Consider the following 26377-nt stretch of genomic DNA (forward strand, 5'->3'; position numbering starts at 1 on the left):
GCCCCCCCAAAAAACACAGAGCCAGGCTCGGAGCAGGACCCTTTATTGAGTCTGAGCTGGGGGGTCCCGGGGCCACGTTCGGGCAGAGTCTCCTCACATGGGCTTGGGGGGCGGCCGGGGGGCTGCACCCTGTGGGGAGAGATCAGCATTAGGGGCCTGGGGGGGCACAGACCCGCGGCCCCCCCAGACCCCCCCATACGTACGGCGGGGCGGAAGCGGGGGGGGGGGCGTCCGGTCCTTTCGGGCCTCCCGGGAGCGGTTCCGGACCACCTTGCTGTGGATGGCGCAGCTGACGCAGTAGTGCAGCTTCACGTACAGCTTGGGCAGCACGTAGGCTGGGGGAGCAGGGATGAGCCCCCTGAGCCCCCCGGGCACAGCCCTGAGCCCCCCCGGGCACAGCCCTGAGCCCCCCCCAGGGCACAGCCCTCAGCCCCCCCAGGGCACAGCCCTCAGCCCCCCCAGGGCACAGCCCTCAGCCCCCCAGGGCACAGCCCTGAGCCCCCCCCAGGGCACAGCCCTCAGCCCCCCCAGGGCACAGCCCTCAGCCCCCCCGGGCACAGCCCTGAGAGCCCCCCGGGCACAGCCCTGAGAGCCCCCCAGGGCACAGCCCTCAGCCCCCCAGGGCACAGCCCTGAGAGCCCCCCAGGGCACAGCCCTCAGCCCCCCCCAGGGTACAGCCCTGAGCCCCCCCAGGCAGCGCGTGCAGAGGGAGCAGGGGGGGCTGGTTTGGGGGTGATGGAGCAGGGGTGGGCTGGTTTTGGGGTGATGGAGCAGGGGGGGGCTGGTTTTGGGGTGATGGAGCAGGGGGGGGGCTGGTTTTGGGTGACAGCCCCACCTAGGCAGGGTATGCTCAGCTAGAGGGGGCAGGGGGAGCAGGATGAGCTGGTTTTGGGGTGGCAGAGGCAGCAGGGTGGGCTGTTTTGGGGGTGATGGGCTGGTTTTGGGGTGGCAGAGGCAGCAGGGTGGGCTGTTTTGGGGGTGATGGGCTGGTTTTGGGGTGGCAGAGGCAGCAGGGTGGGCTGTTTTGGGGGTGATGGGCTGGTTTTGGGGTGGCAGAGGCAGCAGGGTGGGCTGCTCTCAGGCGGGGCAGAGGCCCCCCCAACTCACAGTCGAACACACTGGCCTCCGAGATGTCCCTGACGGCCGCGGCCTCCACGATGTTCCTGATGACGAACTTCTTGATGGCCTTGTCCTTGGGGACGCAGCGGGCGCAGTTGGTGCAGCGGATGGGCTGCACATGCCCGCGGCCCTTCTTCGCCCGCCCGTTGTTCCTCCTCTTCTTCGTCTGCCCGAGGGAAGGGCCGAGGGTGAGCCCCGGGACCGCCTGGAGCCCCGGAACCCACTCCAGGCCCCGTAACACCCCCACCATTCCCAGTAACCCCCCCCAGCACCCCCTGACCCTGAGGGGTCCTGAAGCCTCCTCAAACCCTCCCCGTCATAAATCCCTTCAGTCTTCCTGCCCATACGGGCCCCATCCATCCCCACAGCCCCCTGATGCCCCCCACGGCCCCTTACAGGCCCTGGGGTTTCCTTCCGCCCCCTCCATCCCCTGCCCCATCCACCCCTCCCAGCACCCCCTGCCCAATACGGGCTTCCCTGCGCTCCCCACCACCACCCTGTGCCTCCCATGCCCCCCCCCGCGCTCCCAAAGCCCCCGAAAAGGCTTCTCTCAGTCCCCCCTGCCCCACACGTGCCCCGCGCCGCCCCCGGGGTCCCCCAAAGCCCCTCGCGGCGCCGCGGCCACGCCGCGCTCACCATGGCGGCTCTGAGGGGGCGCCGGAAGAGGCGCGGCCGCCGCACAGCCGCCCTTATATGCGCTCCCTCCGCCCGGAAGCGCCTTCGCCGCCCCCCCGACCCGCCGTGGCTCCCCCCCGGCCGCCTCGCAGGGGCTGCGCCCGAAGCACCGGGACGGGCAGAGGCGGCGCCGGGACGGGGAGAGCGGTGGAGAGGGAGGGGGAGAACGGGGACGGGGACTATTTCTCCTCGCTCGGGACGGCGGAGGGATCCGTTGTACGCGAGGTGTATGGAATTCGCGCGCTGATGACGTCATCAGCCCTGCCCGCCGCGGGGGCCGCCGGGAAATAGAGTCCGGGGGGGGCCTGGGGGCTCGGGGGGGCCCTCCCATTCTTTGGGGGGGCCCGCCTGCCCCACCCCTATGGTGGGACCCCCAGTATCCTCACCTCATCCCTGGGGGTCCCCAGTATCCCCTGTGTTGTCCCCCCCGAGGGACCCCACTGTCCTGTCACCATCGCAAACGCCCAGAGGAGACCCCCCAGTGTCCTCCCCCCCTCTCTGGGGGTCCCCTCTGTCCTGTCACCACCCCAAACTCCTCCAGCAGACCCCCAGTGTCCTCCCCCCATCTCTGGGGGTCCCCTCTGTCTGTCACCACCCCAAACTCCTCCAGCAGACCCCCAGTGTCCTCCCCCCGCATCCCGGGGGGGTCCTCAGTGATGTGCCCCCCACAGCCCTGGGTGTCCCCAGTGTCATCCCCCCACACCATTCCTGGGGGTCCCCAGTGTCCTTTGAGCCCCCAAACCCCTGTGGGGTCCCACCGACCCCCCCACATCAGGGAACCGGGGGGGGCATTAAATTACTCCGGTTTATTTATAACAGACCCTCAGCCAGTACAGTACAAAACTTACAGTAGATCTCGTTACACAAATCATTAATTACAATATTTTACAGATACAAAAGCTCCTGGGGGGGGGTTGGGGAGGAGGGGGGACAGGGGGTGTCCAAAAGCGAGTCAAAACCTCACAAAAAAGGGCAAAGCAAAGACAACAGCGAATCCATTAACGAGAGACAACCAAAAAACTCCTGGGGGAGGCGGGGTATTGCACATCCTCGTTTGTTCTTCATCCATCGGATTAAAAAATAGATATTTACAGGGATAAAGCGACCTGGAGGTTTTACAAAATTCCTACAGTTTTGTTTCAGACTCCGACAGGGGAAAAAAAAAAAGAAAACGGAAAAAGGGGGGGGGAAAAAAAAACAACCAACCAACCCAAGAGGGGCTGGAAACGGCAGAGCTTCGATTTGGATTAAAAAACCCCTTTTTTGGGTTGGTTTGGGCGCTGGGGGGGGAGGGGGGTGCCGTGGGCACCCCGTTATGGGTGGCTGGGAATGGGGGGACCCCCCTCCTTCAGCCACCCCCCACCTCCCCCCGCCACCAGAGGCCGTCACGGAGAGCAAAAAGGAGGGGGAAAGAAGGGATAAAATCCCCAAAAACGGGAAAATGTCCCCAAGAGAGGCGGGAGGGGCAGCGGCGCTGCTGAGGTGAGAGTGTGTCCGTACAAAGGAACAGCTTTGGTTTCGCCCTCGGGGCGGCCCCGAGGGGCCTTTTATGCATCCTGGGCCGGGGGAGTGGGACCCCCGCGGGGGGGGGCTGGGCTGGGCTGGGGGCTCTCAGCACCGAGGGGGGGGGCTGCAGCCGGGGGGCCCCCTGGGCACGGGGGCTGTGGTTGGGGGTCCCCAGCTCCGAGGGGGGGGCTCAGCCCGGGATTTTTGGTTCTCGCTGCTGCCCCGGCCCTGGGATCCCTTCATCCCAGGGGGATCCCATCCCAGGGGGGCCCCTGCTCCAGACCCCCCAGCCCTGGGACTGGGAGTCCCTAAGTGGGAGTGGAACTCGCCCCTGGAACCCGCCTGGATCCCGGCAAACTGCCCCGGGATCATCCCGGGAAAAGGGGGGGGTTGGGGGCATCGGACCCAAACCTGGGGGGCCTGGGAAGCTCCGGCTGCTCCGGGTGGGAACTGGGGCACCAGAGAGCACAGAGACCCCCCCGGGCCCGGGAATGCTGGGGGAGCGAGGGGGGGCCGGACCTGGGGTCCCCCAGGGGGGTCCTGCTGGGTCTGGGGTCCCCCAGGGGGGTCCTGCTGGATCTGGGGTCCCCCAGGGGGGTCCTGCTGGGTCTGGGGTCCCCCAGGGGGGTCCTGCCCTGCAGCAGATTCCGGCCTGTGCCGAGGAAGAGCAGGAGGAGGAGATCCCAGGAACAGGATGGATCCATCCTTCATTTTTGGGGCGGATGTGGACCCTCATCACCCCCACGTGGGGTCGGGGGGCTCTGAACCCCACGAGGGGGGAGCTGGGAAGGCGCCTGGGGGTCCCCACATCCCCCTCCGGGGGTTTCCCAGACAAAGCTCGGGATGCAGCAGCTCCCTCAGGGCTGGGGGGGTCAGGCTGGGGCCTGGGGGGGTCCCGTGGGGGTTTAGCACCTAATTTGAGGTTTCCTTTGCCCGGGAATGGGGCCGGGCAATGCCGGGCTCGCACCAAGGAAGGGGCTCGGAGAGGAGCCGACGGGGCAGGACGGGGGGGAACAGTCTCAAAAGTTCAAATGAGACTTTCTTTGGGTAAAAAAACCGAGAGAGTTATAAAAAAGGGAAACTCAAAAGCTTAATAAATAACGGAAGGAGGCTCGGGAGGTGGGGGGAAAGCACAAAAAAGTCCGTTAATATTCAATATTTAAATAACTCCGTTTATAAAAAGGCAGATTAAGGGCTCCCCCTCGGCGGGGCCGGTTGGTTCGTGGTTTGTTTTTGTTGTTTTTTTTTTTGTTTTTTTAATTATTGAAAAAAATTTTTTTTTAAATACTTTTTTGTAGCCAAAGTCAGTGCAAAGGAGTATAAAAGAAAAACCAACAGTTCCATGCCCTAGGGATGGAGGGGCTGCGCTAGAGACAGGGGGAGAACTGAGGAGGGGGGTGGGCTGGGCTGGGGGGCCCGGGGGGGTTCAGCCGATTTTGTGCTCGCCCCGCACGATGTGGGAGGAGAACTCGTACCGGTCCTGGCTGTGGTAGCCACAGATGTTGCACTCGAAAGGGTCTCTGAAGCCGTGGCAGCCCATGTGGATGGTGAACATGACGTGGTCCAGGAAGAGGATCCGGCAGTGCTCGCACTTGAAGGCCCGGAGCTGCTCCCCGTCCTCGTTGAGCACCCGCAGGGATTCTTTGGCGGAGCTGGGGGTGCACCGGGCGCCCGGGGGCCCCTCCGGCCCCTTGGGCTCCTCTTTGGCGTAGGCTGGGCTGTGCCGGCTGCTCCCGGGCGCCAGCTGCGAGCTCCGCTCCTCGTGGATGCTCTCCGTGTCCGTGGAGTCCTGGCAGCCGTTGGAGGGAGACCCGCTGGGCTCCCGGGCCCGGAACACCACCGACACCCCGTCGGGCACCTCCTCGTGGCCCTCGGCCGCCTCCCGGCCCCCCGGCAGCTCCAGCCGCGCCGGCAGCGCCTGGATCTGGGTGTAGACGGAGCTGATGACCGGGGTGACCTCGGAGATGCAGTTTGTGGGGGGCAGGCGGAGCGAGCGCAGGTGCTCCCCCCCCAGCAGGGACAGGGGGCCGCCGTAGGAGGCGTCGAGGGGGTGGTGGGCAGAGACCACCTCCACGTCCTTCTCGAAGCTGGAGTTCACGTCGAAGGGCAGCTCGGAGAGGGCGAAGCGCATCTGCTTCTCCCCTGCGGGAGGAGAGCGGCGTTGGAACGGGGGGGTTGGGGTTGGGATGACCCCCTCATCAGAGAGCAGTGTTGGAACAGGCAGGTTTGGGGTTGGGATGACCCCCTCATATCAGAGAGCAGCGTTAGAACAGGCAGGTTGGGGTTGGGATGACCCCCTTATATCAGAGAGCAGCCTCAGAATGGGTGGGTTTGGATTTGGGATAACCCCCTTATATCAGAGAGCAGCCTCAGAATGGGTGGGTTTGGATTTGGGATAACCCCCTTATATCAGAGAGCAGCCTCAGAATGGGTGGGTTTGGATTTGGGATAACCCCCTTATATCAGAGAGCAGCCTCAGAATGGGTGGGTTTGGGGTTGGGATAACCCCCTTATATCAGAGAGCAGCGTTGGAACAGGCAGGTTTGGGGTTGGGATGACCCCCTTATATCAGAGAGCAGCGTTGGAACAGGCAGGTTTGGGGTTGGGATGACCCCCTTATATCAGAGAGCAGCCTCAGAATGGGTGGGTTTGGGGTTGGGATAACCCTCTTATATCAGAGAGCAGCCTCAGAATGGGTGGGTTTGGGGTTGGGATACCACCCACCTCCCCATATTAGAGAGAGGTGTTGGAACAGGCAGGTTTGGGGTTGGAATGACCACCCACACCCCTCATATCCCTTCTCTCCCCAGCACCGTGTCTGACACCGACCCCATCCCAGAGCGGAGGCCGGAGCGAGCCCCACCCCAGCCCAAGGAGGGGATCTCAGCTCCCAGGGGGGTCTGGCAGGGTTGGTGTCCGGGGGCTCCCGTGGGGGCACGTCCCCTTACCCACGAATTTCTGCGGCGTGGAGCGTTTCCGTTTGGTGAAGCTGTTGGCCAGGCGGTCGATGAAGGTCGGCCGCTCGGCCGAGGGGTGCAGCAGGGAGTCGGGCACGATCTCCAGGTCCCGCATCTCCTCACCTGGCGAGACAAGGGAGAGGCCCGGGTCAGCTGGCACAGTGGGGTGGGACGGGCACGCTGCCACCCGGGCCGGACACGCCGCGGGCAGCTCCGGATACGCCGCTCCTGCCCTCTGCCAGCTGGGACGGACCTACGGACCTACGGACCGGCTGCCGCACCCTGAGCTTACCCCGTCGGTGGTCGGTCGCAGGGGAGCGCCGGCAGCCGGTCCCCATCCCTCCTCCGTCCGGCCGGGCCCGCTCCTGCCACTTTGGGAAGAGGAGCTGCTTCAACGGATGGAAGTGCCCTGAGTTCTCCTGCCGGTTCCCAGCCCGGCGGGACAGACGTCTCCCACGTTCCCGGGGAACCCGGCCCTGAGCACGGGGAACCCCCCTGTGCTCCAGCGGCTCTGTGTCCGACTCCAGGAGGGTGAGGAGCCAGCCAGGCCCCAGTTCTGGCTCTCTGCCAGGGGATTCTGCCCGCCTGCAGCTCCCGAGGAGCTCCCGAGCCACACGTGCCCGCCGGGACACCGGCCCGCGGGGGTGAATCCCAGCTCGTGGCACCACAGCTCATGGAAAACGCTCCTGGTAGCTCTTGCACTGGAAATTGGGGCTGGGGAGCGTTTGGGTTCAGGGCTGTGGGATCCAGAGGGACCCGGGAGGAGTCCGGGAGGTCACGCTGCACTGGCAGGTCCGTGGCATTGACTGGCACAGGCTCATCGCACCTTCTGCCCCAGACCCGGGGCACGGAGGCACCGGGGGCACCCCCCCCCAGCACCCCCTTTTCTTGGCAAAGACCTCCCCAGAACTCCATCCCCGTCCCCAAAACTCAGCCCCACCAGCCGGGGGGCTGGGAAGCGACCCCGCGCTCCCATTTCCCACCCTGCCGGGAGACGCCTCCCGGCCTGCCCGGATCCGGGGGGGCAGCGGGGCCCGGGCCCCCCCCGGCACTGACCTTGCTGGCCCGGCAGCGCCTGCGGCTCGGGGTTCAGGCTCTGGAGGTAACTGTGGCAGCGCTCCTTGTGCTCCTCCAACGTGCTCTGCTGTTTGTAGCTCCGGCCGCAGTAGTTGCACTTGTAGGGTTTGCCGACGGTGGGGGAGGAGACTGGAAGAGGAAAAGGAGAGCCCGGATGTGAGCAGGGGATGGAGCCGGGATGGAGGGACCGGGAGGGGCTGGATGCGGCTCCGCGGGGGGGGGAAAGCGGCAGGAACCGGCGAATGGGGGAGAAAAACGGGAGGAGCCGGTCAAGGCGGGGCAAGAGCCGCGGGAATCGATTGACGGGGGAGAAAAAGGGCAAAATCGATCAGCGGGGGAGAAAACTGGCAGGGATTGGCCAGTGGGGGAGAAAAGCAAAAAGGAATTGGTCAGTGGGGGAGAAAAGCAAAAAGGAATTGGTCAGTGGGGGAGAAAAGCAGCAGGAGCCGGTCAACGGGGAGAAAATTGGCAGGAATTGGTCAATGGGGGAGAAAAAAGCATCAGAAATTGGTCAGTGGGGAGAAAAGGAACAGGAATCGGTCAGTGGGGGAGAAAAGGAACAGGTCAGCAGTGGGGCAGAGCCCCTGGCCCTCAGCCCCCCGCCCACCCCTGTGCCACAGGTAAAGGAGCTCCTGGCGTGTCTCCAGCAGCATTTTCCAGAGGTGGGGGCAGCTCCTGGCTCCCACTGCAGCCTTCCTCCTCACCATCACCTGCCCCTCAGTGACTCACCCCCTCCCCAGCAGCGGGAGCCGCAGGAGCAGGGCTGGATGCTCCCGGGGGAGCATTGGTTCAGCCAATGCTGGATGCTCCCAGACTTTGGTTCAGCCAATGCTGGATGCTCCCAGACTTTGGTTCAGCCAGTGCTGGATGCTCCCAGACTTTGGTTCAGCCAGTGCTGGATGCTCCCAGACTTTGGTTCAGCCAATGCTGGATGCTCCCAGACTTTGGTTCAGCCAATGCTGGATGCTCCCAGACTTTGGTTCAGCCAGTGCTGGATGCTCCCAGACTTTGGTTCAGCCAGTGCTGGATGCTCCCAGACTTTGGTTCAGCCCCGGAGCCATCGCTCCCACGGGATCTCACCTCCCCAAAAAGCTGGACACCCCGGGGCAGAGCCGTGCCCGCTGGGGTGGGAGGTTGGCTCAGCAGTGGGGAAATGCCCCAAAATCTGCTGGTTTTGCCGGAATCTGGCGCTCGGGATGTCACTGTCCCACAGCACCCACGGCACGGAGCTCGGGGAGGGAGGGATGTGCTGTTCCTGTCACATTTACGGGCTGTTTGGGGGTTTTTTTTGGCAGCTTGTGGTTTAACCTTTAAGTGATTTTTTTAAAAACACGTGCTGGGGCTGTCAGTGAACCTGCACTCACCCTCGGACACCTGGATCCGTGTGGAAAGTGGGAGCAGCACCTCCCCAGGAGCCAGATCCTGTCCCAGACCCCCACGCTGGGCAGGGGACCCCAAAGGCCACGCACTGCCCTGGCCTGGGGGATCCAGGAGTCCAGGAGCAGCCTTGGATTTCCCACTGGAGCTCCGGGCTGGAAATGAATCCAGAGGAGCCGATGACAAGTGCAGATCCTGCCCTGGGCACCAGCATTGTCTCGGGGCAGCTGAACAGGGTTTCCTCCATCCCAAGGGAGGCGAGGAGGGCCCTGGCCTCTGAGCACCAGCACAAGAATGTGCCTCAGGAATCAATTCCTCAAAGCCAGCAATTCGGATGCGAGTGACTCGGCTCCAAATTCCATTATTCCCATTAATCCCCATCACTCGAGGAGCTTCTAAAGTTTAAACATTCCCTCAAATGGCTCAGATTTGTTACTCCAAAACAACTGTGCTTCCCCACGCTCCCCTGATGGGACTGGGGTTGGTTTTCCACCCCAGAAGACTCCCCATGGATACCTCAGAGGCATTTCCTAGGGATAATAAAAGAGCAGGGAGCAGCAGGACAAGGGGGGAATGGCTTCCCACTGACAGAGGGCGGGGGGAGGTGGGATGTAGGTAAGAAATTCCTCCCTGTGAGGGTGGTAGGCACTGGAATGGATTTCCATGACAAACAGGATCCTCAGGATCCCACCCCCGGGGCGCAGGGAGGACTCTGGGATGTGGCTGTCGGTCCATCTGTCATCCAAAACCTCCCAGGGGTCTGTTTAGGATCCCTGGGGTTCTTCACCCAAAAAGTTCTTCCCAGAGCCCAGGGCTGACCCTAAGCCCCGGAATCTGGGCCCTTCCCGAGGTTTCCTCTGGCCCTGCAGAGCCAGAGAGCCCCAGGTTGGTTTCTTTGTGGGCTGGGCCAGGAGGCAGGGAGGGGTCTCGGGGGAGCTCCAGCTCCCCCTCTGTCCCGGGTGGGGGCTGCAGCCTCTGATCTATTTTGGAGCATCGCAGCCCCTTTGATCTGGATGTTAATCCCTCACTTTTTTGGGCAGCACATCCTGGGAGATGAAAGGCCCTGGTGGGGCCGCAGGGAATGCTCGGGCCTGTGGGTAAGGAGGGAGAGCTGAACCCCCTCCCTGCCACCCGGCAGGGCAGTGCCTCTGAAACCCACAGCAAATTAAGGCTGTTCTTAGTAATTAGCTCCCATAAAGCCTAAGTTTTGTTTGATATGATGTGAGGGTTTGCCCCATTTCCATGTCTCCTGATGGAAGGACTCCAAAGGACCAGAAGTGTTTACACCAAGCAGCAGCTTTGTCCCTGGGCAGGGGGAATATCCAGGGATGAACCATCCTGGATGGAGCAGGTCTGGGGGCTCCTGGTGCCAACAGGTTCTTCAGGGAAAGGTTCCTTGCTCCGAGAAAGCCCCTGACACTCATTTCCACACAGCCTCTAAAGGCCCTGGGGCTGCAGGTGTTCGAACACCTGAGAGTGCTGTAAAGCCCTGGGGGTGCCCAAATCCAGGGAAAATGGTGCCAAACCTGGCATCCTGCCCTCCCCCCCATGGCCCTGCCCCTGGCATCCTGCCCTCCCCCCTTCTTACAGCACGGAACTGGAGGGTGGAAACTGCAGCTCAAATGTCATCTTCAAAAAGGACAATGTCAAAACACGGCATGAACCAACCCCCTGGTGCTGGTTTCCACCACACCCACGGGTGGGACCTGTCTGAACTCAATAAAATCATTTAAACATTTATCTGTTGGAAGAAACTGGACCAGCCCTGTGGGCACCTCTCTGGTCAGCAAGTCCCTGACTCTGACACGTCCTCTGCCTTCAGCTCCGCACTGTGCAGAGCAAGTTTGGTCGGGAGCTCAAGGCTGGTGATTGTGAACCTTCCAGGGGAGGTTCAGGTTGGACAGCAAGAGGAATTTCTGCCTGGAAAGGGTGCTCAGGCATTGGAAGGGGCTGCCCAGGGAGGGGGTGGAGCTCCCATCCCCGGAGGTGCCCAAGGAAGGCCTGGACGTGGCACTCAGTGCTCCGGGCTGGGCCGGGCACAGCTTGGACTCGATGCTCTCGGGGGTCCTTTCCAACCCCAGTGATTCTCCAGCCCAAATCCCTGGTTCTGCACCATCCTCCCCTGTTCCCTCCCCTGTTCCCCCCTGCCCCAGCCCCGGGACCCACCGGAATGCGTGCGGAGGTGGCCGGTGAGCGCGTCCCGCCGGCGACAGGCGTAGTTGCAGAAGGGACATTTGAAGGGCTTCTCGCCCGAGTGCAGCTTGATGTGGCGCAGGAGGTTTCCCTTCTGGGTGAAGGAGGCTCCGCACTGGTTGCAGTGGAAGGGCCTTTCTCCTGAAAAACCGGGGCAGGGGGTGAAACTCCTGCTGAGAAGCGTTTCCCGAGCCAACGGCCCCGCAGAGCGGGAGCATCCCCAGCTTTCCTCGCCTTGGAGAGCCCTGGGTCAGCCACCAGTGGGATCCAGACGTGGCCCCAACCCGGGGAGGGACGGATCTGCTGCTGGAGTGGGGACAGGGACGAGGAAAGACCAGCCACAGGCACTTTCCTGGGCTTTTCCTCACCAGCACCTTCTGGCCACCACCCCCAGCAAAAGAGAGTAAGGTAAGGTGGGATATCGGGAAGAAATTCCTCCCTGTTAGGGTGGTGAGGCACTGGAATGGATTTCCCAGAGGATGCCCCGTCCCTGGAAGTGTCCAGGGCCAGGCTGGATGGGGCTTGGAGCAACCTGGGCTAGTGGAAGGTGTCCCTGCCCACAGCAGGGGGTGGAACAAGATGATCTTTAAGGTCCATCCCGACTCGAATCCTCATGGGATTCCACGATTCAATCCCTGGGGTCAGCACCTGGACCTGCCAGCCCTCTCCCAGCACCTGTGGCCACCAGCCCACGCCCCCAGGCCACCAGAGTCCCCCCTGCCCCGAGCTCACCGGTGTGGCTGCGCTTGTGCACCATGAGCACGTTGGGGCCGATGCAGACCATGCCGCAGATGTCGCACTTCAGCTTCCCGTTGGGAAGGCGGATCCCCCCGGGGGAGTGCGGCTCCGGGCCCGTCCCGTCGCAGTAGCCCAGGGGCTCCGAGAGCGAGTCCTCCACGATGACACTGTCCTCCTTCTCCAGCATCCGCTCGTCCTGCGACAGCAGCCGGCTGGACTCCTCGTCGCTGTACATCTCCACCTTGATGGAGTTGGCTGCGGGGAGGGAGAGGGGACGGCAGGGTCAGGGCAGGAAAAACTGCCAGTGCTGGGAGAACTCCCACAGTTCAGGGGGGAACTGCTCCTGAAAGAAACACCGACGTGCTGGGTGATTTATCTGTGATCAGTCTGCACTCCCGGGCTCCTCGGGAACAGATCCCACCCGGAGCACGCGAGGGGATCCAAGCTCTGCACACCTGGAGATCTCCACTCCTCATCCCGAGGGATGAGACATTGAACTCCCTGGATTCCAGGGCAAGCAAAGACACCAAATCTCCAGTCCTGGAATCAGCAAAGGCTCAAACTCGCCGGCACAAAGAGCTGAGCACGAGTTCCTTGGGCAGTGAGGGAACCTGGCTCCCCAGGACAGCCATGGCTTCACTGACAGCTGCCACCTCTGGCATCCAAAGTCAGGAAAAAGGAGCTGAGCAGCAGGTGCTGCCTGGGAACACCCAACCTGCCCCCGTGGGCAGCTTGGCCTCTTCCCTTTCCCTCGTCCCACAAAGAGAACGGGGCCACACATGGAGGGACAGACATGGAAAACCCCTGGAAAGATGTGGAAGGGGATGTGAGAGATGCCAGGGAGCAGGGAAAGGTCCCACAGCCGAGGGCTGGTGGCTGCCAGGAGCATTTATATCCTGGATGGGAGCAGGGGCTGCTGGAGCTGTGCTGGATAAGCCCACCCTCCAGACACCGGAGGGGCAGCACAGGGGTCTCCCCACTGCAGCAGAGCCCCAGGATCTCCCTCCTCACCACCACCTTTCCCTCCTCCTGCAGCAGCAGGATGGAGGGGATGCACCAGTCCTGACCTACATTCCCGACTGCTCTAATGATCTGTGGAATGCCACAAATCAAACACTCCTGAGCCCACTCCCTCCTCACTCCCCCCTCGCTGCCAGGGAGCCGGGATGGGAAGGACAGGGAGAAACTCTCCCTCTCCTCCTTCCCAACCAACTTGTCCACCCTGATCCCACACACCTCCTCCCTCAGCCAGGTATCCACGTGGTTGTCCCACCTCTCCATGCAGCTGCACCCCTGCCTGAGGGAAAAGACACCGGGCTGGAGATCCAGGCTTGAAATGATCAGACTGGGAAGTTTCCTCCCATTTAAGCAGCTGGGAGCAAGAGGGAATTCCCTGGGGAGGCTCCCCAGCCGATGGCACCTGCGACCTGCTCCCGTAGCACTGGTCCTGGCAGGCTGGAGGAGGAGGATGATGGAGCAAAGTGGAATCCAGGTCACCCACAGGCACTGAGCCCAAGGCTTCAGCTAAATATTTCCAGAATTCCTCTAAGGATCAGATTCTTATTTCCTCCTCCTAAAGCAGCAAGCTCTTCCCAGTCCCCTGAGAGGGGAACGGCGGGGCTGGAGGGACAGAGCGCTGCCCGCCCGAGGAGAGGTGGCTTCCCGGAGGGCAGGAGCTGGAGGAGCCCGAGCTGCCTCGTGGAGAACGGAGCACAGCCTCAGAATTCCCAGTGGTTCCCAAATCTGGAGCTGACGTGTCCCCGGGAGGGGTCCAGCTCCTGTCAGAGTGTGGGTTCTCACCCACAGCCCGAGGACGCCCACGGGACCGGCTGAGGGGACTCGGGAAAACCTCGGGAACATCCCAGGGACGGAACCACCCGGGGTTCCTTTAGGAGCTGGGGGGCCCTGGATAAACTCTGACCCTCTGCCAGGTCGCTTACCGGGCCAGGCGGGCGCGCGGGCGCCGGAGAGCGGAGCCGCTGGAGCAGGACGGGACGGTCCCGGAGCCGTGGGACCCCCGGGAATGGCGCAGCCCCCGGAGCCCGGTCAGCTCCCCGTCCCCGGAGCCAGGTACAGCCCTGGAGTGGGGATTACCGAGGAGCAGCAGCATGGAAGTGATTCATCCGAGGCTGCCTGAGGTTTATTGCCGGGTGAAGAGCCCAGGAATTCCGGCTCTGGCTCCTTCCCTCCCTGGATCCTCCCGGCACAGACAATGCTGCTTCCCCGAGGGGCTCCGGGCAACGCCGGTCCTGGAGGTCCCAGGCGCTCCCAGGCCGCGTGCTGAGCCCCTGGATGGGAGGAGGCTGGGAGGAGGCTGTGCCTGGAGCATTCCCGGGGGGAAGCAGGACTTTATCCGGTGCCACCACGCTCCCCTGGGAGCACCAGGAGCTGCCTCCGTGCGCAAACACGGAGTGAGAAGCTCCTCGCTCCGCGCCGGAGCTGCTGGGACGAGCTGACGTTTGTGGTTGGGTTTTGTTGGGGGTTTTTTTTTTTTTTCCTCTCCCATTCCCCCAGGGACTAATTTTTTCCTGGGCATAGAAGAGAGGCCAAGTATTGTTCTGTAATTCTCCTTTCAGATCCGACGCGGGGTCCGGGAGAAGTCTCTGCCGGCAGAACAGGTTATATAATATTCCTGCTCCTCTGGGCACGGCGCTCGCTGGATGAACCAGCTGTGAAGTCAAGTCAGATCAGAGGCAATGCCATCACCCGTGTCCTGCTGTTAAAGGGGAAGGGATTGGGATTTTCCGCATGTTCAATATTCCTTTGGCTTCCAGCCAGCAAAAAGGCCGCGTTACCCCCGGGAATGCCAAGATCTCGTCCCTGTGAGGAGCTTCCATGTGCTTTAGAGCACAAATGTAAGATAAATAATGAGTAATAAGAGTAAGAACTGGCAAAACAGAGCTAATTCCGAGCGTTGCCCTCCCGAAATTGTGGTGTTTGGGGTTTATTTTATCCCGGTTCAGGAGGAACGACCAGCAAACGCCACGGTGAGCAAACTCACCGGATAAAGGACGGGGAGCTCCTCTGCCGGGGAAAAGTGATGTGCAGTGACAGCTGGAAGTGGGAGAGAGGAAGGATCAGAGCCGGGCCAGGTGTTTTGGGGCTGGTTGGGCTCACCCAGAGATGGAGCAACTGTTGGATCGTGAATACCGGGAGAGCAACGGGAGCGTGGGGGACGGAGCCACAGCTCGGGGACGGGACCTGCCTGGCTGGGGGAGGCTCCCACACAGAACCTGAGCCACAGTTTGGTTCATTTTAACTAAAAAGCAGAGAGTTCCAGAGGGGGCAGGGAAGGAGATGGAGAGTTTCACGGTGTGAGAGGAGACTCCCCACACTACCCCCATTTCTGGATCCCTGTGGGTCCCCAGCTCAGGGACACAACAGCCCGACCGGGAGCTGATTCCAGCACCCCGTGGCATTCCTGGCGTATCCAAAGGATCCCAGGGCCTCTCTGAATCCACTGCAGTGACACAAATAACTTCCCAACAGCCTCATTCCCACTGAGGCCAAGCCCTGCTCTGAGAGCTGCTCCGACCCGCCCCGGCTCCCACACAGGAGGAAGCGGCGCAGTTCCTCGTTTCCCACACTGCCATCCCGATGGATACAAAACACAGCTCATTCCAGAGAAACCCACAGCCCCTCAGAGCCGACCCCTGCCAGTGTGGAACACACTTCTTGTGGAGGTGGAATTCAGCACCACAAGGAAAGACTCTGAATCCTCCACCCCCGGCCGAGGTTTTTCCACCCCTCAACATCGGTTTTTCCACAAAAAAACCCCGGCTCAGCAGCAGCCAGTTCCTGGGATCAGTGCCCGGGATCTGACACCGGGATCAGGGACCAGGCAGCTGCTCCACGCGCAGCCCAAAGCCGGGTTTATCCCCTTCCCCTGGAAAACAAAGAGCCAGACTGGGAGCGAAATCTGTCCCAGCGGGAAGCCAGAATTCCTGGCGGAGCGCAGGGCTGGGAACAGGGATACTCACCGCTGAGGGAGCGGCTCGGGGAGGAGTGCTGGCTGTTGGGGGTGCTCACCGTGGGGCCCACGATCGCCGAGGTGAATTCCTTCTCCAGGGAGGAATCCCCGCTGCCTTTGGGAGGAGGGAACACGAGTGAGAGGCTGGTGGGAATCCCCCCCCCCCGAGCCCCCTGCCCGGCCCCTTGGCTTTGGGAAGGGGCTGGAGGGCAGGGATTTACTCCCATGGTATTAGGCTGGGTGCATTTTGGATTCCAGCCCTCCAGCTGGGAGCTTCCCAAACCCCACATGCCGGCAGTGCCGAGGTGTCCATCCAAGGGGGGACCAGACCACCCCCCGCCCAAGTACCAACCCCCAGGACCTGCCCCTTCACCAGGCACTGGGATCCCGCTCCACCACAATTCCCAGGCAGGCACTCACATCCCTGGGAAGCCGATCCCTCCCCACTTGGACACGGGCCCTTCCCCGCTCACACCAGCCCATGAATTCCCTGACACAGCTGTCCATGGATCCCCTCGGCTCTTCCCCTCCGGGGGCTGCCCAGGGCCTGTTCCAGCGATCCCAGCAATCCCTGGAGCCCCCCCAGCAGCCCCGGAGCCAGGCGATGCTGCGGGAACGGCGCAGTTTCATGATGGAAAGTGCAGCAGCTCCCCGAGCACAGCTGGGAATGTTATTTCTAAACACTGGCAGCTGGAAAACTCTCCTCTCCCTGTTCCCCGAGCCCGGCTGGTCCCATTGTCTGGTGCCTGTTGGGAGGCTGAGCTCATCGGCCTCGCCGAGCATGGGAATCGCTCATGGGAAGTGCCCCTGGAGAGCCTGGGACACCCAGCCGTGGCTGGGATCTAAAGGTTCCTTCCCTCCCGGGATGACAGTGGGAGAGACTTGGAGCACCCTTCCCTCTCCCCTGCCCCTGCTCCAGAGAGGCTGGAGAGCTGCTGCCAGTGACTCTGAGCCTGGTGGAGCCTCCGAAGATGCCCAGAGGGAATGAGTCCCTGCATTCCAGCACCTCTAATTCCCTTCCTGGAGCCAATGAGTCCCTGCATTCCAGCACCCCTAAATGCTTTCCTGGAGCCGCTCAGGGTCTCTGGCTACTCTGGAGACACATCCTGAGCCCAAATCCCTGTGTGGGGGTGAGACCAACCCTCTCAGAGGGTCCCGGTGCTGTGTCCTGAGCCCACCTTGCTCCGATCCATACTCAGGGGGTCCTTTCCCCCATCTCCTCCCTGCTGGCACGGGGAATTCCAGACACCCCTAATGCCTCTCCAAAGCCAGTTCAGGGCACATCCTGGGGCCAAGACCCCTCTGAGTGGGGCAGGACGGACCCTCCTGCAGGGTGTCCGAGCTGCGTCCTGAGCCCATCTCGCTCCCATCTGCACTCAGGGGGGTCAGGTCCTTCCCCTCCCCTCCTCCTGCTGGCACAGGGAATCCCAGCAGCCCTGAGCCCCCGGAGCCCAGCACAGCCCCTGCAGCCCCTCTCCACACACGCGGAGGGAGCCGTGCCCGAGTTATTTCCGGATCCTCCCGCCCCTCGCTCCCGTTTGAGTCGCATTTATTGTACCTTGCTGGAGATACCCTGGAGTGTTATCACATCCAACTCCTTGGAAACAGCGCTGGATTCCGGGCTGCGTGTGCATGTCTGCGTCGCTGGCAGGGCGCACGCAGCCACTCACCTTCCAGGAAGAGCAGATTCCTGGAAGGGAGGGAAACGGCCGTCATTTTACAGGCAGGAGGCACCGGGCGAGCGGGAACCGGGGCTGCCGCGGGCAGGGGAGAGGGAGCCACAGGGGAGGGGGTGGCAGGTGGGCAGGGGATGCCTGAGGGGGCTCAGTGGCCAGGCACAGGGTCCCCAACGCTGGAATGAGCAGAGGGAGAAACGTTTCCCCCCCGAGCTCAGCCACAGCCAGGACGGGCTCCGACCCTCCGGCATTGCCTGATCCGCGGCTCCAGCGAAGGAGCCAAAGGGGCTGGTGTGGACCCAGAGCTCAGAAAGTGTCCCTTCCCTCCTTCCCCACACACACCTTGTCCACGAACGGCTTCGTGCTGCAGCTGAGAGGAATTTTTGAGGAGCCTCCCGTGGCGTGCACTCCCCACCCCACAAACAAAGCCCCTCCTGGCCCCGGGTTTATCCCTGAGGAGGAGATTTGGGCTTGCTGGCAAAGCATCCAGGTGATGCTGAGAGCAGGAAGGAGCTCCTGTGCTTTCCTCCCTGATCCCAGAGACTGCCGGGCTCTGCAGGAAGGTTAAAACCTCCAGACTCCAATGGAATTAAACATTAAGGAGTTAAAAAAGGGAATTTCTCCTCAGTCCCTGCAAGCACAAAGCCGGCGTGGGCTCTGAGCTCAGCTCCTCTGCCAGCCAGCTTCATCCTCTGGATCCCTCAGGATCCTGCTGATCCCAAAGGATCCCCAGGCTCCTCCTGACTGGAAACAGCACTGAGCTGATCCTTGGTGCCCAGCCCGCCCCAAAACCAGGATCAGGCCAGGGCGGAGCTTCCTGGGGCAGGATCCCTGTCAGGGACCCCTGCCAGGAGCCCCCTCTGGAAAATCCCACACACACAGGGACGGGATTTTTCCCTCTGTGCAGCAGTGGGTCCAGCACCAGGGCCCCTGGGGATGGCTCAGAGCCCTGGGAATGTGGGCAGGCTGCACTCCCACCCCTGGGAGCAGGGGCTGCAATCCCACCCCTGGGAGCAGGGGCTGCACTCCCACCCCTGGGAGCAGGGGCTGCACTCCCACCCCTGGGAGCAGGGGCTGCACTCCCACCCCTGGGAGCAGGGGCTGCACTCCCACCCCTGGGAGCAGGGGCTGCACTCTCCCCCCTGGGAGCAGCCACCACCTCGTTCCCATGGTCCCTCAGCAATTTCCCTCTCGGAAAACTGCTCAGACTTGGGATTTCAGGCAATTTTGGGGTCACGTTTCAGCAGTTCTAAAAAAAGAAAACTGGAAACCTGAATGTCAGGAGAGAGAAGGCTCTGGAGCCTGGAGCCCAGTTACCCTGGTTATCCACGGAGCTGGGACAGGTTACCCTGCCCTCGGGTGACAGCCCCCAAAAAGGGGGGGGATGGAGGGGATCTGGGCTGTTCTGGAGAGGGGAGCTGGGAGGGATGCCCTGGAAACATCCCTCACCTTCCAACAGCCTCTGATGGGAGAGGACAGAGCAAGGGAGGGCAAAATTCCTCAGGAAACTGTGATGGGACAGGGATCTGATCCCATCCTGCCTGCATGGGGGGGGCTCAGCTGGGAACAGGGACCTGATCCCTGGATGGACCCGGGATGGGCCAAGGGGCTCAGATGGAGCTGGATGGGCCTGGGATGGGCCAAGGGGCTCAGATGGAGCAGGATGGACTCAGGATGGGCCAAGGGGCTCAGATGGAGCTGGATGGACCTGGGATGGGCCAAGGGGCTCAGATGGAGCAGGATGGACCTGGGATGGGCCAAGGGGCTCAGATGGAGCAGGATGGATGAGTATCCACAGCATTTAGAGCCTGAGGAGCACGGAGAGGCCCCTTCCCCACCTCCCCCTCGCTCCCACCCCCTCTGTGATAACTCCATCTCTACCAGAGCTGGTTCAGAACTGTCTTGGTTTCCTGTGGAGGATCCAAGGGGAAGGAATATTTCTCACTCACGGAGTTTCCAGATTTTCGGTCCTTCACTCCTGACAAACAGGAACTTGAACCTTTCCCCTTCCCTCCCAACTCCAGGAGCTGCTCAAACCTGGAGTCCCACAGGGCTTCCAGCCCCAGAAGCTGGAATCCAGGAAGGATTCAGACTGTGCTGAGGGAGAAAAGGTCTCCATCCTCCTCCCAACCCCTCCAGACCCCCATCCCCTCTGTGCCGTTCCTCCCGGCCCGTCCCAGCTCCCACACAGATTCCTGCCTCTCCAGGGCCAATTTAGTCACTGTGAGAGTTTCCTCTGGCTGTGCCACCTGTAAATCTCCACCAGCTCTTACTCTAATCCCGAGCAAAGATGGACAAACTGAAGAGTTCTCACTCTGCAAACACCAGTTCCCTGGAGATAAGGACAAATCCCACCCAAACAGCTTCCACCCCGTGCCCATCCCAGGTTTCTGCAGGACTATCTAAATCCCCTGGATCCTCTGGGATTCCCTCTGGAGCTGGGCTGTGACCCCCAGCACAAAGACCTCGTTTTCCTTTCAGTTTAACACAAAACCTGGGAATGTCCCCTACCAGCACCCACCAGGTGAAGGCACAAGGACACAAACTCCAACGAGAACTTCCCGGGCTGCACCTCAGAGCTGGGAGTTTTACCACCCTGTGGGAATTAACCCTTCTCAGATACTTAATGAAACTGGTGTTCCCAACACTGCTCCTCAGTGTGTGATGGAACAGGCTGGGGCAAAGCCACGGAGCACAGGGCAGGAGGAGGGAGCTGAGCATCCAAACCCAACCAACCCAGCCCGGAAAAATCCAGCTTGGACCTACCAGGGATGTAGGCTCGCCCGTTACAGTCTTCTATATCCATCTTTGAGGGCTTTGGCTGGAAGAGAAAGCAGAGCCCAGTCAGGATCAGCCTCTGGAAGCTGCTCGGGTGTCTCCATTTTATCCATGAAAAGAATCAGGATTTTGGGCAAGGAGAGGACACCAACACCCCACAGGCAGCCTCACAATGGCCAACCCCAAACCCACCACCACCCTGAAATGCAAGGAACATCTGCCATGTCCTGGTTTCCTGGCACCCCACAGAGACACCCCACACTTCAGATGCTCAAATGGCTTTTATGGATCGACCCCCAGCTGCCAAAACCCCAAATGAGCCCCGTTTTGGAGCCAGCAGCTGGGCTGTGTGCAGGTGCTCTAATTGGCTGTGGGCTGGGTCAGGAATGGAGCGTTTGCTGTGGAGAACAATTAAACCAGGGACGATTTGGGAGATTAATTGTCTCCTTGATAAGGAAAGCTGACCTGCAGCAGCCCCCTCAGGGGGTCCCTCCGTCCCAGGGAGCTTCCTGAGCCAACACAAATCCATCATTCCCTTCCCAAACCGTAACTTTAACATTAAACTGCTCCTGGATGGGCCAAACCCGGGCAGTCTGGGATGCACCTTCCCAGAGCTGCTCCAGATCCACAGCTAAAGAGGTGCCTCCTGTCCTTAAGTGCCACGAGGCAGTTCTAGTTAGTGAGGGATGAGTTAATTAGTTATAGGGGCTGCACAAAGTAAGGACAACACGGGCTGGTGTCGCAACACTGGCGCTGCTCCCACCCCGGCATCTGTGTCACTGGGGTGGAGGGGACACCCCGGGCTGAGGACAGTCCTGGGATTGAGGACAATCCTGGGGCTGAGGACAATCCTGGGGCTGAGGACAATCCTGGGCTGAGGACAGTCCTGGGGCTGAGGACAGTCCTGGGATTGAGGACATTCCTGGGCTGAGGACAATCCCAAGGCCCAGGACAATCCCAGGGCTCAGGACATTCCTGGGCTGAGGACAATCCTGGGATTGAGGACATTCCCGGGGCTGAGGACATTCCCGGGGCTGAGGAGAATCCTGGGGCTGAGGACATTCCCGGGGCTGAGGACATTCCCGGGGCTGAGGACATTCCCAGGGCTCAGGACATTCCTGGGCTGAGGACAATCCTGGGGCTGAGGACAATCCCAAGGCTCAGGACAATTCCAGGGCTTAGGACATTCCTGGGAGACATTCCTGGGGCTGAGGACATTCCTGGGACTGAGGACAATCCCAAGGCCCAGGACAATCCCAGGACTGAGGACATTCCTGGGACTGAGGACATTCCTGGGCTGAGGACAATCCCAAGGCCCAGGACAATCCCAAGGCCCAGGACAATCCCAAGGCCCAGGACAATCCCGGGGCCCAGGACAATCCCGGGGCTGAGGACAATCCCAAGGCCCAGGACAATCCCAAGGCCCAGGACAATCCCAAGGCCCAGGACAATCCCAGGGCTCAGGACATTCCTGGGCTGAGGACCGTCCCAGGGTCAAGGACAATCCTGGAGCCAAAGACAATTCCAGGCAGCAAAACCAGCTCCGGAATTCCCCTTCCCGCCCCACAGCATCCATTCACTCCGGGAGCTGACAACAATTTGGGCTGGAATCTCCCTCCCCAGCGCTGGGTTGTGCAGGAATTGTGCTCTGAAAACGCATCCTGCAGCTTTATTTCCATGGAAGCCCTAATTTGGCTTCTCAGCCGCGCCGGGGGATCCGCGGGCTCGGCACGACGGGAACGGCAGCGCCGGGATAAAGAGGGATCTCATTTGGGAAGTCCTTTCCCTCCTGGGCTCCACAGAAATCCCCCAAACCAGGAATTTTTAATAAAAAAAAACAAACATAAAGGCCAATTGTCTGTCTGAGGGGCGAACACGGCGCGGGAAGTGCTGGCAGCGCTCCCTCCGCTTCCCGGGGAAACCAGGGAACAAGCAGGACCCCAGTCCACGGACAACGAGGAGCGAGAGCCAGGAATTAATTACTGGGTGAGTAATTCGAGAGAGATCAATCAGAGGAGCTGGTTCTGTAATTCCTGCTCGTGCCACCCCAGCAGTGGGATAATGGGCAGGGACAGGTGGATTCCTCACCCCTGGTTATTTCAAGAGAACCCGGAAAAAAACACACCAGGAGCTCTAATTTCCACAGCTATTTTCCTTAATTTTGTCTGAGGCCTCCTGAGCAGGAATTGGGATTAAAAGCTGCAAATTCCCCAAATTCTCCCCAGCCCTGTGGCAACACCCACCCTTGGCTGGGAATGGCCCTGCCAGTTCCCCGAGCCCCTGGATTCAGACAGCAGCCCAAAAATCTGCGCAGACGGACGGACAAACCCCCGGCACATCCCTGGGATAACGGGGCCGCTCCCAAGGACACGGCCCAGGCTCGGAGCTCCCCTCCCCAAAGCCCCTGGACACCAATCCACCCTCTCCCAGGGGGTCTGACCCGCTCCAGGCCCCGTCTCCAAACTCCCTCCCGGCCTCCAGGTGGGATTGCCCCGGGAATTGGAGGCGGGAGCGACACAATTAGAGCAGCCTCTCCTTCCCACGGAAATCAGGACTTTTCCCCAGGTGGCAACAACTCAAGGAAACAGAAAAGTCCTCCAGAGCAGCCCCACTTAAATCCCCCGTTACAGCCATGACTGTCCTAGAACTGGGAAAAGCCTCCTAAATCCACGGATCCCCACCTGGATCCCCCTTTACTGTTCCCATTGTGCCCAAAGCGCCGTGAAATGACTCCGAACACCCAGCCTGGGGACACTTCCCACCTCCAGACCCCTCCAGACCCCCCAGTCCCACCCAGCAGGGAATCCACCAGCCCCGGGTGGGATCCCAACCCCAGCACCACGGAGGGAACTGCTCAGCTCCCTCCAACTCACACGGAACCGGCCTGGAACAGCAGATCCCCTCGGTCTGAGCCGTCCCTCTGCCGCAGGGATCCCTTCCCGGGACATCCCGGGGCAGGTCGGACCCTCTCAGCCAGGAAGACCCCTCGGGAGCGGTGGAATTCCTCAGGAACACCTCCCAGACACCACCCCAGCCCTGTCAGTGCCGAGCTCTGGCTCCTGTCTCTGCGCTGATCCTCTGCCAGGCAGCTCATCCTGGCTCTGGAGGCACCAGGAAAATGTTTCTGGGACAAACACCTCCAAGCCCCCTCGGGTAGGAACCAGCAACCACCCGAAATTCCCTGTTTCCCTTCCCAAGCCCTGCTTCCGTTCAGCTGCAGTTTATTTTCCGACGTTGAGGACGTTTTTTCCACCTTTGCTGCTCCAAAACCCCAAAGGTTGTGTCAGTGGAAATGTTCTGGAGCCCGTGGAAAGCCCCATCCCACCAGCATTCCCAGAGAAATGCCAAGGAAGCGGCTCCGCCAGCGCAGGGAAAAGGGAAAATAAAGTGCTGGGAGAGGTTTTACCCACGATCAAACAGCTCCCATTGTTCCCATATTCTGAGGGATTTTACAAATAAAATGGAACAGTGGACACAGGGGGACGGTCCCCTCTGCCATTCCCAGGAAAGGCCCCCGGGGAATTCCGAGGTTGCTGTTTTAGGGATGGGGCAGAGCCCCCCCAGAGCATTCCCGGTCTGTCCCACGGCTCAGCCTCCCCACGGAGCCTCAAACCCCAGGAGAGAGGCCTGACAAGGAATCCCAGAATTATTTCGGCTGGGAAAGATCTCCAGGATCAGCCAATCCAAGTCCACTCCTCCCTGACCCTGGTTATGGGCTGGGATCCTCTCCCACAAATCCCCCGCATTCCCAGGGCCCTTTTCCTGGAACCAGGCAAACACGGCTGCGAATTCCACCCTTTTTGTGGCTGAAGCAGGGAATGAAATTCCAGACAAATCCCAGCCCGGGGGTGGCCACGGGGCCCAGCTGCGGGCGGGGACTCCAGGCACTGCTTCCCATGGGAGCAGGGATGTTATTTTTCCCTAATACTCCCTGTTTGGAGAAGCTCCTCCCCGCCGGGGCAGCTCTGGCCGGACATCGGCCCTTCCCGGAGAAACCATCCCAAAACGGGGAACGACACGAAATTCCTCACTTTCGGCACACTCCCAGCATCCTGCAGCTCCAGGGAAGTTCGGATCCCGAGCCAACCCGGGGGGATGTTTTCTCCCCGCGCCTTTGTCTGGGATCCAACCCCGGGGGCACCGCGCAGTAAATCACCCCGGGAGGGCTGGAAAACCATTCCAGGGGAGCCGGGGAGGGGAGAGAAGCTCCAGGACAGACAGACAGACAGGACGGAGCTCCGGCCTCACTCCCGGCTCCTCCGCCGGGGTTTGAACTGGAGCTGATCCCCCGGGACCCAGAAACGAACGCCCTGCTGGGAGCTCCCTCCTCCCTCGTGCCCCGGGATAACCCCGCCGTTCCCTCGGGATCGCCGTTCCCCCGGGATCGGGAGCCGCTGGCACCTTCCCCGGGCTCCCTGGGCTCAGGTTTCCCGGAGTCCTTGGAAGCAAAAGCCCAAGATGAGGCTAAAAATCCCTTTTCCTGGCTCTGCCGGGACGTGGCTCGGCCTTCCCGGCGGGACACCGGGACACCCCCGGCCCCGGGGGGGCCCCTGGACCCCCCACCCCCTCCAAGGATCCAGAGGGTCCCACGGCAAAGAGGTTTCGCCTCAGGAGCTTTCCCAGGAGCTTCCTCCGGGAATTCCCCGGAGCTTTCCCAGGAGCCTCCTCCGGGAATCCCCCCGGAGCTCCGGGCAAGGCTTGGAATGGACCTGGAATAATTTAGGGGTCGGCACAGTGGGAGGGTCCCGGCGGGAACGGGGTCGGGAGCACCGGGATGGGGGGGGGTTATCCCACCCGGAGCCACGTGCTGCCCATCCCGGTGGATTCCAGAGCCTCCCTGGAATCCCCCCTGCCCGGGGGGATCAGGAAGGGGGGAAGGGGGGGTCAAATCCCAGCGTCCCGTGCCAGGGACAGGGAGGAGACTCCGGCATTCCCGGGCTGGAATTTCCCCGGGCTGGAGGGGAAAACTCTGCCCGGGAAAAGCAGCCCCGGAGCCCCCCGGGCAGGAGCGTCCAGGGGGGGCAACAGGGGCTCCCCCAGACCCTCCTATGAGCCCCCCCCCGCCCAAAATCCCATCTCCCAAAAAATGGGGGCAGGAGGAAGGGAGGGAAACGGGGGGGAACGATCCCGGGGACGGAGCAGGAAAAGCCCAGGAATTGCGGTGGGGGCTCCGCTGTTCCCCCGGGCAGGGCGGGACCCCCGCCGGGCAGGGTGAGACCCCCCCCAGGGCAGGGCGGGACCCCCCCCGGGCAGGGTGAGACCCCCCCCAGGGCAGGGCGGGACCCCCCCAGGGCAGGGCGGGAACCCCCCGGGCACGTTGGGACGTCCCCGGGGGAGCCCCGTTATTCCCACAAACACCTCTCCATGGATGGCTCGGGGGGGGTCCCACCCGGGGGTCCCCCCCCACAAATGGGGGTGTTTGAGGGGGGGACACACCCCCCTCAAAACGGGGGATTTGGGGGCGCGGTGTCACAGCCCCCAAATCCTCCCGGTTCCCCCCCCTCCCCGACCCCCCCGGCACAGACCCCGCTCAGCACCCGACCCCCCAGCCAGCCCCCCCAGACCGACCCCTGACACCCCCCGGGGGGACACGGAGCCCAGAAACAGCTCCTCCAAAGAAACTCCTGACACCCGCCGGGGGGGGACACGGACCCCTCCCCAAATCAGCCCCCCCCGACACAGCCCTGCGGACGGACAGACACCGCGCCCCCGACCCACCGCCCGCAAAGAGCCCCCCGCCCCCCGAACCAGCCCCCCCCGCCCCCCGTCCCGTCCCGTTCTCACCGGCGGGGTGGGGGCGGGCTCGGGAGGCCCCCCCGGCCCGGCCCGGCCCTGGGGGGCTCAGGGGGGTCCGGGAGCGGCGGCGGCGGCGGCTCCACCTGAGGAGGCCCCGGGCCCCCCCCCCCCCGAGCCACTTCCGGCCCCGCCAGCCCGCGCCGCCGAGCGCCGAGCGCATCGAGCGGGGCCGCGGGGGGGCAGGCGCGGGGGCTCAGCCGAGCGCCGAGAGCGTCGATGGGGAAGGCGCGGCGGGGGATCGGGAGGGAGGGGAGGGACGAGCGAGGATCGATGGCCCGGCATCGATCAGTGGGGGCCGATAGCCGGTGATCGAGGATCGATGGCCGGGGATGCATAAACGAGGGCTGATAGCCGGTGATCAATGACCAGGAATTGATAGGGTCGATATCGGTGCTCATTTACTGAGAACCAATAGCCAATAGCTGGTGATCAATACCGAGCACGGATGGCCGACAGGGCAGGGACGGGCTGGGAGGTATCGGGGGGTCCCCAGGGCAGGAAGGGCCAGGGGGTCC

General features: G+C 62.2%; 2 protein-coding genes across 2 annotated transcripts; both read right to left on the reverse strand.

Moving 5' to 3' along the window:
• Window positions 1–27: 27 nt before the first annotated feature.
• On the reverse strand, window positions 28–1936 carry RPS26 (ribosomal protein S26). The gene is given in 5 exon segments (XM_064638828.1): window positions 28–129; window positions 204–227; window positions 229–335; window positions 1108–1285; window positions 1756–1936. Coding segments are annotated over 5 exon segments (348 nt in total). The 5' UTR covers window positions 1759–1936; the 3' UTR covers window positions 28–93.
• Window positions 1937–2585: 649 nt separating this feature from the next.
• Window positions 2586–25986, reverse strand: IKZF4 (IKAROS family zinc finger 4). The gene is made up of 9 exons (XM_064638822.1): window positions 25851–25986; window positions 20055–20109; window positions 17171–17302; window positions 15623–15727; window positions 11637–11897; window positions 10878–11045; window positions 7314–7463; window positions 6249–6380; window positions 2586–5442 (listed from the first exon to the last, which is right to left on the reverse strand). The coding sequence occupies exons 2-9, from the start codon at window positions 20092–20094 to the stop codon at window positions 4727–4729; spliced, it is 1704 nt and encodes a 567-aa protein (XP_064494892.1). The 5' UTR covers window positions 20095–20109; window positions 25851–25986; the 3' UTR covers window positions 2586–4726.
• Between the last annotated feature and the right edge of the window lie 391 nt (window positions 25987–26377).

Source organism: Pseudopipra pipra, chromosome 30, assembly GCF_036250125.1.
Source record: "Pseudopipra pipra isolate bDixPip1 chromosome 30, bDixPip1.hap1, whole genome shotgun sequence".
Taxonomy (NCBI): Eukaryota; Metazoa; Chordata; class Aves; order Passeriformes; family Pipridae; genus Pseudopipra; species Pseudopipra pipra.

Excerpts from the sequence above, each read along its gene's own strand:
- IKZF4 (XM_064638822.1), bottom strand. The coding sequence starts at position 20,094 with ATGGATATAGAAGACTGTAACGGGCGAGCCTACATCCCTG. Across the intron at positions 6,381-7,313 it reads GGCGCTGCCGGGCCAGCAAG|GTGAGGAGATGCGGGACCTG; the intron begins GTCAGTGCCGGG and ends TTGTCTCGCCAG. Across the intron at positions 5,443-6,248 it reads CACGCCGCAGAAATTCGTGG|GGGAGAAGCAGATGCGCTTC; the intron begins GTAAGGGGACGT and ends CTCCTCCCGCAG.